We start from the raw sequence: 15,593 nt of genomic DNA, 5'->3' as shown, positions 1-15,593 counted from the left end.
GGAACAACTGTAATTCTCAAGCCTCGCATTTTTTTGCGGCCTGAGAGACGTGTGTCCTTCACGGCCGATGGGGAGGCATGCCTGGGGCTGCACAAGATACAGGTCCTGCAGACCCTCCCCGTGTCAAAAACCTCACAGCTGAATCAAAAAGGGAAACAGGGGTGGGGACGCCACGGGGGGTGGCTCGCAAAAACAAAAGCAAAAGGCGCTACCGGGTGCGCAGGGCGCTGAGCACTACCGTGCTGCGGCCGAGGGGAGCCCCGACACGCCCAGCGGCAAGGCCCCAAGGCCCCCGCGGGCCCTAGGACGGACTACCCCGCGCCCGGGGTCTCTGCGGAAGGGTGAGGCCGAGCCCCCTGCGCCTCTCCGAGCGCGTGCGGCCGCGACGCCCCCTCAGCCCCGGGCCTTTATCGGGGCGGCCACGGCAGCGCCGCGGGCCCAAAGCCTCCCCGCGCGTGGCCGCGGAGCGCGGGGCTCGGCGTGCCCCGTGAGCGCCGCGCCCTGATTGGCGCCCGGCGGGCGGGCCGTGCTGTAAGGCGGCAGGCGATTGGCGGGCGGGCGGCCGCGTGCGGGCGCTGACTGGCTTTGTACACACGCCGGCCCGCTCAGCCCTTTAACAATGGGCGAGGCGGGCGGCGCCGCGTGATGGCGGGGGAGCCCTCGGGACGCCGCGCCGCGCTCAGGTGTCCCGGGCCCGGCCCCGCCGCGGCCGCCGGCCGCGCCGCTGCGTAGGGGTGAGTGGCGGCTCCGGCGGGGGGAGCGCCGCCGCCTTTGTGGGGGCGCGATCGCCCTCCCCCGCGGCCGCGGCTGCCGGGCTTCTCCGCGCCCCTCTCGCCCGGCCGTGCCCCGCGGCGGGAGAGGGCGGCTTAACGAGCCTCACTTGCGCGCCCCGCATGGCGGCCAGCTGGGCCGGGGGGCCGGGGGCGCCCCGCGGCGCGGGCGGCAGCTGATCGCGTTTAACCGGGGGCGAGCGAGGAAGGGGCGAGGGTGGCGCTGCCCGTTCCGCCCCGCCCGCGCTCAGCGAGCGCCGCTTCCTCCCCGCAGCCCAGGCCCGGCTCCGCGCCGCCCCGCTGATGGAGCTGGAGGCGCAGTGGTGGACAGGACAGCTGGCTGCCGACATCCACCAAGCGCTTCGCTACAAGGTAGCCCGGCGCGGCGGCGGCGGGGGGGCGCCGGGGGGCGGGGGCCGCTCCGGCCGCGGGGGAGGCGGCGAGCCGGCGGCGCCTTTGTGAGGGCTCCCGCAGCCGGAGCTGGCGCGGCCGCCTGGAGCGCGGCGGGTGGGGGGCGGCCGCCGGGGTCCAGCGGGACTCTGCGTCTCTGAGCGGCGAAAGGGCCCGTGTCCGGCCCGGGGCGGCGCTCGGGTGGCGGGCCGCGCTCTGACAGCTCACCTGGCGGGCCGCGGTGGGCAGGCCCGGGGCCGCGCTGCCCGGTAGGTGGGCCCGAGCCCGAGCTCCAGCGCTGCGCTGCGGCCGCGACGAGCGAGGCACAACCCGCCGGGGGCTGCGGGTAGCGCCGCCGCCCGCCCCGAGTGGCTCTTCGGAGCCACTTCCACCGTGGAGCACGTCTTTCGCCCGCAGCCGAAAGTCAGCTACAGTGGCCGAACCTACTAAAACCGTGCTTTTGCTGCCTGATAGCTTTTGATGAGTGGAGTATCTCTCTTGAAGGTGTGACTGCTAAAGCGACTTTTTCTTTTTTGCAGGGTTGAGGGGGCACACAAGAGAAGGACAGGATAATTTAATTGCTTCCAAAGTTACCATATACTAAAACTAAGTTAGTGTTGTGAAAGGTGAATTCTAAAGCTTAGTAGGTACGGGTGGGGAGGTGTCGGTTCATTTGGGTGGGGTTTTTCATTTCAATAGCATGTTTCAGAACTTTGAATTGACCTTAAAACTTCGAAAATTTTGGGCGACTGCGTTCCACCTTGATGTCATCAGACTGTCCCGCTGGAAATTTGATTGTACTCAAAATCCTACTTATACTCAGTAAGCAGACTGCACAATCCAGCTCGTAAATTTACTCATTTTAATTGAAGACAGCACCGCTGTTCTCCTGTACGCAAGAGGAGATACTGGCTACTAGGCAGGAGTCTAGGGAGCGTTCTTTCTACTAGCCCGAGTTGTCTATTCAGAGTAGACGATCTACGTTGGATCTACGTTGATAGGGCTTTTGTTTTGTGGAGTCCCAACCAGGAGACCGTGTGAAGTTTACCGACACTTAACTAAGGGTCTGAGAGCACACTGTAATCAGTGTCAGTGCAACATCAACGAGATCTGATTAAGTCAACGTTTAAACATATGCATGCAGCAAATGTTGACACATGCACACCCCGTTCCCCTTCCTGAGGCTGCTGCTTTCAGCTAGCTGCTGGTGCCCTCCTCCTGGAGGCACCTGGAGGAGATCTGGCAGCATCGGAACACGCAAACACTTCAGTACAAAGTCCGATTGCTCAGATTGAGCGGTAGCAGGAGGGGGTTGAGTTAAGCTATTGGACTTTGCATTGAAGCAGCTGAGGAGTACTCACATGCCCTTGCTGTTTCCCTGTGGGGAGGTACAGCCTTTGCAGTAGAGTTAATACAACATAAATGGTAAAAGCTAAGGTTGCTCTATTACCCAATTACCCAATTGAAAGATGTTAAATTTGAAATTATTATACTAATGCTGTGCAGAACCAAGTTATTTCTGATTTCTTCTGCAATACTGCAAATATACTTTATTCTGTGAAAAGGGATGCTGAAATTATGGGAACAGAAGGAAGAGGGCAAAAATCTTTTGAAATTTCCACTATAAAATTGAGAATGTCAGCTATATTGATCTGATACCAATTCAGACTAAATGATTGTTTTAATAAAACTACATGCTGCTATCCATCTAGGAGCTGAAGCTGCCCTCCTACAAAGGCCAATCTCCCCAGTTACATCTGAGAAGATATTTTGCGGATCTGATTGCTATTGTGAGCAATCGGTTCAGACTCTGTCCTGCTGCACGACATCTAGCTGTGTATCTATTGGACCTCTTTATGGATCGTTATGACATATCTATACAGCAGCTGCATGTGGTTGCTCTTTCCTGTTTACTTTTAGCAAGTAAGTATGTAGCATGAAACTTTTAACTAGAGCAATGTAGGTTCTACTGCCAAATACAAGGCATGTCTTGATGGAATATGGCAGGTAGGGGAAACAAAGTGGTTATAAAAGACAGGCACATTGGAATGTATCAGTTTGACTGACTTGGTAGAGGCTTTCTTCAGACTCTTGTTTTGACTCCTGTTGGCACCTGATGAAACTGAGGGGAGAAAAAACAAACTGCCTTTAAAAACTGATGTTTATGCTTGGAAACAAATTGTTCTAAGGTAAACTTTCAGAGCTGTATTGTAAGAATGGAAATGCCTTTGTGAGGACATTTCAAAATAGGTAGATCCAGTGCTGGAAGTGAGAAATTTGCATACCTGTGATAAAGGAAGAAATTAACCCTATGTAGACTGCACTGCACCCTACTGATGGTGCTGTGTGGTTCTGGAATACTTCAGATTTCATAAACTGCAGTGTTAAGTGAAGTAAGCTGAAGGCTAACATAAATCCTGTATTTCACATAGGAAGTGTAATAGTGGTGAAATACTGTTTTGGGTGAAATATTGGTGAATGCACAGTACTCTGAAGACAGAATTAATTACAAACACTCATTATGAACAGTGCTGCTTATATTGACCTAGATTCTTGTGATGTGTATCCATCTTTTGACATTTGTGGACCCCTTTTAGATGTCCTCAGATCAATATGGTTAATAGTTTGCTGGGGTACCTGCTGGCACTTCTTAAACTGACAGATTCAGAGAAACAGGTCCTGGTAACAGAACTAACTGTTGGTTCAGATTCTGCCAATCTGTTTCTCTGAATCCATTTCCATTTTCTCAAATAGGATGTATCAGGTTGTAGCTCTAGGCCCTCTTCTCTAGGACACCAGAGCACTGAGGTGTTGGTTATTTTTGGTATACTGCTTCCTTTTATTGCATCTCCTGTCTCCACCAAGAGAGCTATTCAGGATAACAGTTAAACAAGAAAAGGGTTATTTTAGATTCTTCTGGGGGTAAACTTTGACTGGATGCTACCAGCCAGCAATCTTCTCTTGGCAAAGGATGAGGTGTTGAGTGTGAAAACCTTGTCTCAGAAACCAGTGTGATACATTTAGGAAAATGGATTGGCTTTGAACTAATGCTGGATTTTTTTCAAATGAAATTTATGTTCTGAAGATATTTTTTTTTTTAATTAAAAAATCACCTTTGCCATCTTTCATGACAAACTGCAAGTAGAGCTCCAAAAGCCTGGAGTACTTGCTCTTCTGAGCAGCTGTGTATGAATTGTTTCAGAAAGCACAAACCAGAATGCTATTTTAAACTTTTGCCCTGTGGGGCTTAAACAAGCAGTTTAATCAGTGGTGCAATAAGGTGGACAAATCACATTGTGATATATATGATAAAGTTATAGAAGTAATAAGAGAAATTATTATGTGACTCCTGAAGCTTTTATTTCTGTATTATGGGAAACAAAACCTAACGGTCTGGAACTGGTGTTAGATTAAGTCCTGTAGAAGTACCTCCATGTTGGAAAAAAGCAAATGTATATTCAGTCCTGCAAAACTCTAAAAATGTGCATTTACAACATATCATGTACTACTGAATAGAGAGTGTAAGATGGAAAGAATTCGCAATGAAATTGAAATAGCACAACCATATGGCAAACTGTATGGAAATGTGACACTTGTTTCTCTTATTAATGGGTTTTCTACATACACAATTTTGCTTCAGGCTAAAACCATACAGGCCTGACAAGTTAAAGTGCAGGGAAAGCGTAAGCTGCTAGCAGTGTTAAAGTTGAAACCATGTATATGGCTGTGTGTGTTTTCAGATGCACATTGCTGAAATCTACTTGTTTTGAACTGCTGGAGCAGGTTACCAGCTATCAAATCTGAAACGATACCTACTGTAACAGGCATTAAGAGCGGCCTCTTTGGCTACAGCTCTATATTCTAATGAGTTTTAGAAACAAAAAAAAAAAAGGGGGGGGGGGGCAGGAGGGTTATTAAAGACAAATGCTGTTTTGTATGCCAAGTCATATCACAGTGGTATTTCATTGAAGATGGGTACACATTATACAATAATTTGGTGACAAAAACTTGCATATGCAGTGCCAGTGATGTCCTAATAGAGCTTCTGCTCTTGGCAGTAAGCTTCTGTGTGCTGGGGTGGGAAAACCAACAGGAAACATGGCACTGCACAATATCCTACGCAGTGTTTGACATTATCTGTTGAAATTTAGCCCTTTATAGAACATACTCCCTTTTTGTCCCTGACATCTTCCATTTGAGCTTTGCATCTGCAGGAAAGTCTCAAACTTGTTTGACATAGTAGAATTGAAATATGACCAACACGGATGTTAGATACAGTCTATTTTATAGTTCATTTGTGCTAAACCTTTTTTTTTTTCCCCCCTCCTCTTTCTGTTCACCTGAAGGTAAATTTGAAGAAAAGGAAGACAGTGTTCCCAAACTTGAACAGTTGAACAGCTTGGGTTGTATGACTAACATGAATTTGGTACTAACAAAACAGAATTTACTTCATATGGAGTTGTTGTTGCTAGAAACATTTCAGTGGAATTTGTGCCTCCCAACTGCTGCTCATTTCATCGACTATTATCTTTCTATTGCTGTCCATGAGACCGATCTTCATGATGGCTGGCCAATGGTTTGCTTAGAGAAGACTAAGTTATATATGGCAAAATATGCTGATTACTTTCTGGAAGTCTCACTGCAAGGTGAGTTACGTATTTCAGGTAATGACTCCTCTGCTGTCTTGACAGACAGTGTCCAACTTAAATGAATCTTGTCCTTATTCCTTCTTTCTAGATCATGCATTTTTAAATTACGCTCCTTCTTTAGTTGCTACTGCTTGTGTAGCTTCTTCAAGGATTATCTTGCGTCTCTCACCGACATGGCCTACCCGACTCCATCATCTTACTGCATATTCCTGGGATTTCCTGGTGCCATGTATTGAGCGACTATTAATGTAAGTTAACAGCAGCAGCTTTTTTAAAGCCCATTTCCACATCTGTTGGCACGCCTAATTGCTGTTAGCACTGAAAGTAAATTTCTTTTTTAATTTCAGTTTTTCTATTCTAAAAATACTTAGGTGTTGGTAGTATTATTAGGTAATAACTGTTTTTTTTCTTTCCAAAAAAGAAAACCTTACTAGACCTAACTTCTTCCCTGTTCTTTCAACAAACAAACTTCGGCCTTGCATTTCCACTGAAGATCTTCTGGTATGCTTTGAGAATCTGTGAAATAGTTTGTTCCCAATCTCTATAGTCTGAGGGAGCAAAAAGAGTTAGTGAAGAGTACTGAAGGCATAGGAGCTCCTTCTTACTCTGAAGACTCTATGCCTTGGAACTTCAAGGGATTATGGATCAAATGGATTATGGATCAAAGATGCAGACTTTTTGAGTGGCCAACTTTTGTGGGGAGGAAACGACCAGGAAGTTGTATCTATTTTTGCTGTATCCATTTTTGCACTGCAGCGGAGAGAGACAGCTGACATGAAATAAACATGCCAAGGAATGCCAAGTGAGCCTTCTGGGAAGGGATGTTACACAATCGGTTCTTTTATTCTGTTTAGATCTTAAGATCAAAACCTATGCCCACCATAACTGCTTTCCTCCTACAGAAGTTTGCTCTTGCCCAGATGTAACACAGTTGTGTTCTGTAGAAGCACAGGAACAGCTGTATCTGGAAGAATCACATCTTCCTTATAAGTGCGACATTATCCCCCTGATGATGGCCTCTTTTGGCTTCACTAATACGTGTAATGAAAGGAATAGTACCTAAAGCATTCAAGTGCTGTTGCAGAAGTGTTTTCAGTATTGCTCTGGAATGGCAGGGGGAGGGGGCAGAGAAGGGTGAAGCCTTTCGGTCATCTTTGCAGTGTGCCATAAAGGGTTAGGTGAGGGGTTGAACCCCAACTGTCTTCAAGAGATCTGCCCTGTGTAGGCAGTACCAAAAAACTTAGATGCTTTTTGGCCCAACTGAAGCGTGTAAATGGCACCTGCTTAACCTCAGGCATAAAAGCAAGAGAAAAGTATGTCTGAGTACGTTTCAGACAGGTGTAAATCAAAGGGAATTTAGGTGAGCTGAACTAAATTAAGTACTGGGTGAGCTAGAATACAGGTGAGAAGAATTAAAAAAAAATACGCATTTCCAATCCCCAGAATAGGATCCAATATTCAATGTACATATGATCTTTAAGTACTGTAATGTAGATCTCTAAAAACCCTCTAATATCTTGTCTTCAAAAAGCTTATACTCTGTTACCCAATTTAAATGAGTTAGAAGCGGCAAGTTTTAATTTCAGTCTTTGGTAATCTGGCACTTTCTTGCAGTACACTAACAGACTTTATTGCACTGGTAATTTTAGATACTGCTGTATTATTGTTATTGTACTTGGCTTTTATCTGCATTTTATGTTGCTACACAATGAGGTGACATTCTGAAAAGAAACTAACCTAAAGAAATTTGAAAACCTTAGATTACTTTAAAGGGTTGGCTAATATTTTATCTTTCTGTTTTTTTTAAAACTTTGGAAGCTTTCAGATAATTGCACCATTTTTTAGAGTGATCTTAAAAGTTAACCCAAAAAAGTTTAAATGAATTATCTCTTTTCACATACTCTGTCTTCTCAATTTGTTTTAGTGCACACGATAATGATGTGAAGGAAGCAAACAAGCAAAAAGGACAACATGCTCAGTCTGCCCAGCACGCTGTATTTCAGACCCCAGCTCCAACTCCCCAGCAGGCTAATGCTCAACAGCACGTACCACAGTATCTCCAAGGTCATCAGTCTTCATTACAGTATCACCACCAGACATCGCAGCAGCAAAACTGTCAACAGATACCATCATCTAATCACACAGCCTCTTACCCACTTCAGACTTGCCCTGCTGCCTTACAGTCTAGTGCTCAGGCTCGAGGCCACGTACAGACTGGTGCTGCAATGTCACTAGCTGTTCCGCTAGAAGTGAAGCCATGTATAAGTGTCTCCTACAACCGGAGTTACCAAGTGAATGGACGATATTCCTGTATTACTCCCTGCTTTGAGAGGTGATAAGTACAAAATGGTTTTGTGCTTGTTTCTTTGGGGTGGGAACTTGCGTTGAGGGGAATTGTTTTGGGTTTTTTTGTTAAACCTCAAGTAAGTTTGAGGGCAACAAATGGAATAAAAAAACAACTGTCTTTCCAGAAAAAAAGCAACTGGATTGGCAAGCAGTACCATAGCTCAAATACAGACTGCAAAAAATAAGCACACAGAACACCCTCTGAAAAGAATGTGTATCCCTGGGGGTACCAAGTTCTTACTGTGGCGCTTGGAATACGCTGTGCTTCTAATGCACGTCTTTGAAATATTAGTCAAAAGAAAAATAGCTGTGGACTAACTACAGACTTACTTTTTAATGAAGGAGATACACAGTATTATTTTGAAGAAATTTATGTAATACCACCATACAGTATTAACACTTCCTTTAAATTTACTGAAACTTATCCATTGGATGCCAGACTTCTCCAGATACATGGGGACCACAGGAAGAAATAGATCTCACCTGGCTAACTCCATACTCTTGCCCCTTTTTCAGCACTTGTGCTGGATATTTGTTTTAGGCTAAGGCATTTGAACTAACTGGTGTTTTGGCTAGTTTTAAGTTTTGTACCTCACAGAATAGACACTATGTTTTTGCTTCTTTTCTCCTCCCTATCCTCCTTATGTTTAAAGTAACTCTTTCATACTAACTCAGGGAATTTTCTGCTCATTACTCTGTGCTGCTGGTTTGTACACTTAATTAGGTATAACTTGAGGGAGGAAGGTAGAGAGGGAAGAGACCATAGCAAGTGGAGTGGCTTTTCTTCAGGGCATCTATATGCAGAGTACCAAAGGGATATGTTAGTGTTCACCGAACGTAGATGTGAAGAACTGCCCAGCAGCATGGTATTGAGTAATTGAAGAAAAGAGAAAGTTTCAGCTGAACCTGTACTGTACCAGACCTACTACAGTGGCTGCAATTCCTCTGTATACACACACACAAACGCATACATTATAAACCAACAGAAAGCATCCTCCAGCTGTACTGACAGGATCACTCGTACAATATCCCGTTCTGTCAGGCTTATAGCGGAGGGAAATTCTCAGGTAATAGTGGGGCAACTTTTTCTTCTACTGTTTGGGAGTTCTAGAAGATGCAGAGAGATTTACTCTTCTAAATGGGTGGATCAACGATATATTACAGAGTGAACTGCTTTATCACAATTAAGGTGCTAATTACATGACTTTATGGAATTACACCATCTCCTGTGGAGTGGATCATCTGAGGGTAGAACGCTTCACTCATCCAACTCTTGGATGAAAATGGTGGTAGAGGTATTAATGGAGGATTTTTGTTTGTTTGTTTTTTAAATACAAGAAGATACCTGACTTTCTCCTGTGGTAGAATATGGGAGGGAGAGGTAGGATTCTTATGTGGACTTAAGGCTTTTTTTTTTGGTTTTGTTTGTTCTTTTACCACTTTCTCCCATCTTAGTGGTAGCACTTAAAATCGTGTACCATCTAATAACGCTGAAGTGTTGTGAATCTTAGGGAGACTGTTTTGAAAGCAGGGGCAATTAAGATACATTATCAAGAGGCATGCTTTATCACAGGAGAGGGGGCCTTCCCTCCATTCTGAAAATTATGGTAGGACAGCTGTGCTCATTCTTTCTGGGGCTGAATGATAACATGCTACAAAAACCTATTTATTGTTGAGGAGAAGTAATCCTGTTTATCTTGTTTTGTTTTTCTTTGCATAAATCCCAATTTTTGTTGTGGGCTTCTGTAGCATATATGTACCAGTCAAGAAGGGTAGAAGGGTGAAAGAAAGAGATGACCCTCTCTGCTTTATGCTAGAGAATCAACTTTGAAATAGGCATAGTGTGGTCAATTCTTAATTAAAAGTGCAGGTTGGGTTTGGTTTGGGTTTTTTTTCCCCCTTTCCTTTTTTCATCTCTTAATGAATATTTCCCCATATCTAAGAGTAGTGTTAAGTAGAGACTTTCCACCTCATAAGATGCCATGCTTTCTATTCAGTATCGTTACCTATTTAAGAGGGAAATGGACTTCTTTCTGTCAGTTTCATTTTGTTGCAATGCTATATCCAAGTCCTCAGTGCTCTAACTACCTCTGATGCTATGAATGTACAGTCTTGTAATAGACCATGACTTGAAATAACAGCAGATGCCTGTAGCATTTTTTTCTGTATAATCTTTACATCAGCTAATTTGTCATCTTTATTTGTGACACAGCAGTATAGACTCTTCTTTTTGGGGGATTAGTAAATTTATGCCATAGGCATTTGATATATAAAAATTTAACTAATACTTAACACTGGAATTATAATGGGCGGGGGGCTTATTCAGTTAGTTAATACTGCAAATTTACATTTAATAGGGTTTGGTTTTTTTTTCTATTTTAAGACATTAGCTCAACCATAAAAAGATCCACTACATACTGTTTGTTTTTAATTTATTACTTATTCTGAGTTTTTTCTGACACTACAGCTGCATAATGACTACAGAGAAAATGTACACTGAACAGTTTCAATATATTATTTAAAAGGGCTTTACCAGTGTACATGAAAAATACACTGTTCTTACTATTAGAACCAAAATGTGTTTTTTTATGGGATAAATAAGAATGGTGCTCTTAAATGCAAAATGTCCAAAACAATGGAATCTTTGTGAGTGCTATGCATTCAACTTTTATTTTTAAAAATAAAAGTAGTTTTGAGTAAGAAGGCTCCAGTGTGTATTATGCTTTTGTGTTTGTGGTTTTTTAAAAATATGTAAACTGACCCTAATCTGTTGTGCGTCATCCCTGTGTATGGGCTGAAGATGTAAGGACTTCTTTCTTCCCCACCCCTTCTGTGACACTATAATAAGCTTCAGGAACACTCTAACTTCACAATGAAAAAAAAGTAAAACGGGAAGGAAATCATGCAGGAAGGGGCTCTAAAACTAATTGCACCCACAGCATATGCTAAACATTGCACACTTCAACAGTGGGTCTAGCACACAGCTTTAACAAAGAGATCAAGAACAAAAGAACTGTAGTAGTTAAAAAGAGTGGAGGTGAATTAATTTTGTTCTCATTTAAAAAAAAAATAGTGATAACTGGCAATCTTGTACTTCCAATATTAGAAATCATTTAGGAGATGATGAGGGAAGAGCCTTTTGTCAAGAGCTACAAGTGCTTAGGTTACTTCCAATAGCTGTGAAGGCTCAACCATGCTGAAGGCAGCATAAAATCATGTGCTGCATCCTAGCAGAGATGATTTTCAGTGCTTACAAATTTCTGAAAACTGCTTCTTACCAAAAGAAATTCTAGTTCTTCCTAACAACATGCACATTTCACATTTGTAGCAAGGCTATATGATTATGCCTAGAGCTCCAAAATTTAAGCAGGTTGCATAGAACTTAATTCCTCTGAAGTTAGAAAATGGAATTGTGAGGTCTCTGTTAGCTTGCACCCATCCATTTAGGAATAAACTCCTGATTGTGAAAACCCTTCTATAGGGCCTAGAGGCAGAGGCAAGCTCTGCTCTGTCCCACTAAAAAAAGGGCAACGCTCCAGTATGATAGTGGCATGCATATTACATGGATACTTTGATCTGGAACATTTGGTCCCCACCCTTAGGGCAGCAAAAGTCAAGTCTGTCTAGACTGTCTCATTAAAATCTGGAATTTTTGTATTTTTCACTGTAATTACAAAATAGGAACTACCCCTGACCTTTGCAAGTCTAACAGCAAGGACTGCCAACTACTTTTCAATATTTCAGTAGAAGTCTCAGCTTCAGATTTTAAATTGCAAGTTTGAAGCTTTTTGTGTTGTAGGTAACTAGAAATGCTTTATTTCTGCTTTCCATGACCCAGGTTCATGATCTACATTAAATATGAGAATATTTATATTCTTACAGCATTGCAAATTTAGCATAAAAGATGAAATTTAAAGTTAACAATTTAGTGACTGGCACATCACTAGAAATAAAGTTTTTTTGCAACTGTAATACTGCTGTTAGGAATATATAAGCCAGAAAGTAATGTAGCATCCTCCTTTAATAATTTATTAGCTCTACATGCTGAATGTTCACAGGAACAAAAGTCTCTTGTGTAGATAAGGCCTTATCTGACAGAACACAAGTGCCCAGTTAGTCTTACTTTATTACAAGGCTGTCAACGGCAGTTTTTGAAAACACCAAGTAAAGCAGCAATAACAAAATACAGACTGCTATTTTTAGTCCCCATTCCAACAGTATTGTAGAAGTTACAGCACAAGCACATTCATTTGTGAAATTAACATTTAATTTACAGGGAAAGAGCAAAATGTGTCACATAATAAATTTCTGTAACTTCAATAAACAAGACTGACATTCTGACAAAGTATTTGCTATTAAAAATTTAAAAAAAACCAACCCCACCCCCCCAAAAAAAAACAACAACCCAAACTTATAACTGAATATTTAAAGAGTAACTATATAGCTTCAGGTTTTCAAAATTCTCAGTGCAACTAAGGATGTGGGCTCCTGCTGCCAGTCCCAGTCCTACCAAGAGAAGAAGCGAGACTTAAGGAAGACATACAGGTGTTAAAACGGCAAACCTAGATGCAGTATGTAATGCTCATATTCCTCAGTGCAAGTCACTTAAATTGTTATTACACCTATTAGCTGGTATACACATTTTAAACCTGTTTAAAATACTACTTGCTGTTTCAGGAGAGAAAATTCAAATGTTCAGAGAAAAGCAAGATGGAAGAGCACTGCCATAGAGCAACCCACTAAGGCGCTCTCAAGGCACGCATTTTCTGTATTCTAGGTATCATTTAGAAGACCACTGTAAGGCTACATATCCTGCAGAAATTTTTTCATCCTAATCAGTCATTAATTACTAGGAGATTTACAGCCATTGGAATGCCAATTTAGAGTTTATTCCACAGATAACATAGTGAAGTGTCTTCCTATAACAACATAACGCAGTGGCTTATTTCTTGTACTGAAAGGATGTGCTACGGTCTTGCTACATTTTGCAACCAAAAAGCTTCATTTTCCACTTTTCGTTACTTATTTAATGATTGTTGTCGGTCCCTTCCAACTGAAATTCTATGAGAGGTAAGCAACAGTAACTTTGTTTTTTAACATTTTAATTTAACTAAAGGATACTTAATTCACGATTTATCAGAGAAACTAAGTAGACCCACAAAAACAAATGCATGAAAACACACCTGAAGAGAAAATTCTTTACTGGGGATTGCTGAGAAATGAGTGCTGGTTTGATATACAGCTTCAGTTACTGACTGCAAATGCATGTATGGTATCCAGATATGGTATCTGGTAACAGGCTGGGGGGAATTACAGCTGTAACTGCAGATGGGAAGGATTATTTAAGAGGAAAAAAAAACCAACTTATGTATCTTTATCAAGAACCGTTCTCCAATTAAAACTTTTTAATATATAAAAGATGCTCTACTAATGTGCAATGCTTGTAGTTTAAACAAAGCATTTTACAAGTACCTTCTGGGGACTCAGTCGGTTTATCTGGTAACCAAGCTCTAATAAAGAATTATTTTCTCCTTAAACATCTTTTTCTATGCATCTTCAGGTATCTAGGAATCTTTATCATATTCAAAGAAATGAAAGATACTTAAAGCATTGCTTAGAAATTTTCAGAAAATTAAAACAGACAATTGAATAGAAAGAACCATAAATTATTGTACGTGTATTGACACAACAGCGCAGTTACACTACGGATGTTCCAATACTTGAGCCGATCAGAGCAGGTACTTTTGAGACTTGCACTCCTTTCAGTTTGACCTACAGATTTATTAGTGGGACTCCGCAGCAGAAGAGAAGGACAGGCTGTGAAAGATTTTGCGAAATGGTGTTCTGCTTTACCCTCTTCTTCAGAGGCCAACCATATGCACATTTCAAACAAACACCTATCAACTATGTTACTTAGGGAAGAATCTTCTGGTTCTTTTGTTCTAACACACTAACAACAGTCATGCTTTGCTAAGTGTTGCAATATTTAATGAATAGATTTTGAAGAAGGAAAAACTGCACTCCAGGTGGCATCACTGCAGATCTCCAGAGATGGAGAAATTCCAGAAATGCCACATAGACTGAGCTGCCAGGGAAAGCGCCCTTATTTTGGAGAGTGGTTCTGGCCTTGTGTCATATCTCAGTGCTCTTGTCTTACCTTAGTGCTTGCTCATTGTGGCACAGTAAGGATAATCTCCAAGGACTTGGATATTCCATATCCTTTCTAGCAGAGATTATAAATACCTAGAAGACTATCTCCACTGACAGATGAAGGAGTGGGCGTGTAGCCACACATCCAAAAGACGGTTGAATGACAGATGTGAAAACAGGATAAGATCCAACTGGGAAACAGGTTCTTTACTAGTAGAAAAGTCCCTACCAGGCTTCTATACCCAGGTTTAGATTATGTGCTCTAAAGGGATCCTTCCTCAACACAGAGATGGTTGTAAATACGCTTTGAGAATTTCTTGTAAAGTCTCCTAAGACTTGGGAGAACTGGTTGGTAAAAAGGCAGCAAGCATGCATCCCTGCACCCTAAAAGAGACCACAAAGGCCAAGATTCTTTCTAATTTCTCAATCCACTAGATCGTGAGAACACAGAAGTAGCTTGAAGGCAGTTCCACCACCACTTTCTCTTCGAGAATGCTGCCTGTTTTGTTTGTTTCCATAAGCCATTCCCTGTTTATATATTCCTGTTTATACTTATGTTAGTACATGCATTGGTTTATATTTAAACTAGGAAACCATTCTACCTTCTGATTTAACTCCACATTCTTACATTCTCCCCATTGATGAAGCAGTCAGCATCCTGGAGGGGATAAAAATTTATCCAACTGCTTGTAACATATCCCCTTACAATACAGCCCCATTAAAAGACTTCAAAACAAGTTTTCCAGAATTAGTATAAATGCCATTTTTTCCCCTATATCAACACAAAATAGGTAACGGCAATGCTGTACACTTCCAGTGGAAAAGAAAGAAAGAAGGCTATTTAGGTTTCTTATATATTTGCAGTAAGATTATCAAGCACAGATTTATAACAGCACTTTCCTCTGCAACCTTTTACAAACTGTTCTTTCCTTTGAAAGAGGTATAGAACAACTCTGAACAGATCAAAGTCATGTGTCAAAAGAATAATTAAAGCATACATTACAGCTGTCTCATAAATACCACTGTATGTTTAAAAAACAGGACTAAAAGCATCGACTTCCATAAGTAGTTTTACCTTACATACAATTGCAGTGACTGCACTGACAAACTGAATAAATTGGTATTGCTTAAAGAATAATCTAGTAAGAGCAAATAGCAGAGGGGTGCAAAATAATATGACAAACGGGGTAAAATTAGTATTCCTGTACATCTCTCCATTAAGTCATAAAAGAAAAAAAGGAAAATTTAGTGTAACTGAAAGGCAATGTATTTAAACACAAAATTAACT

At 42.2% G+C, this 15,593-nt stretch overlaps 1 protein-coding gene across 3 annotated transcripts; it reads left to right on the top strand.

The window, feature by feature from the left end:
* The first annotated feature begins 620 nt into the window (after nt 1-620).
* Nucleotides 621-10,855, top strand: CCNJ (cyclin J). Of its 3 annotated transcripts, XM_037400471.1 has the most exons (6): nt 621-734; nt 1,045-1,142; nt 2,873-3,083; nt 5,507-5,806; nt 5,898-6,057; nt 7,734-10,855. In XM_037400471.1, the coding sequence occupies exons 2-6, from the start codon at nt 1,074-1,076 to the stop codon at nt 8,143-8,145; spliced, it is 1,152 nt and encodes a 383-aa protein (XP_037256368.1). In that variant the 5' UTR covers nt 621-734; nt 1,045-1,073; the 3' UTR covers nt 8,146-10,855. The 3 variants fall into 3 exon arrangements, with proteins under 3 accessions (XP_037256368.1, XP_037256367.1, XP_037256369.1); XM_037400470.1 differs by having other exon boundaries at nt 622-1,142; XM_037400472.1 differs by lacking the exons at nt 621-734; nt 1,045-1,142 and adding an exon at nt 1,211-1,664.
* Nucleotides 10,856-15,593: the final 4,738 nt, after the last annotated feature.

Source organism: Falco rusticolus, chromosome 9, assembly GCF_015220075.1.
Source record: "Falco rusticolus isolate bFalRus1 chromosome 9, bFalRus1.pri, whole genome shotgun sequence".
Lineage (NCBI taxonomy): Eukaryota > Metazoa > Chordata > Aves > Falconiformes > Falconidae > Falco > Falco rusticolus.
The sequence above is the reverse complement of the archived record's forward strand: the minus strand, read 5'-3'. Positions and strand labels throughout refer to the sequence as shown.

Coding starts and splice junctions, on each gene's coding strand:
- CCNJ (XM_037400471.1), top strand. CDS start 1,074: ATGGAGCTGGAGGCGCAGTGGTGGACAGGACAGCTGGCTGCCGACATC. Junction 1,143..2,872: donor ACCAAGCGCTTCGCTACAAG/GTAGCCCGGCGC, acceptor CTATCCATCTAG/GAGCTGAAGCTGCCCTCCTA. Junction 6,058..7,733: donor TGTATTGAGCGACTATTAAT/GTAAGTTAACAG, acceptor AATTTGTTTTAG/TGCACACGATAATGATGTGA.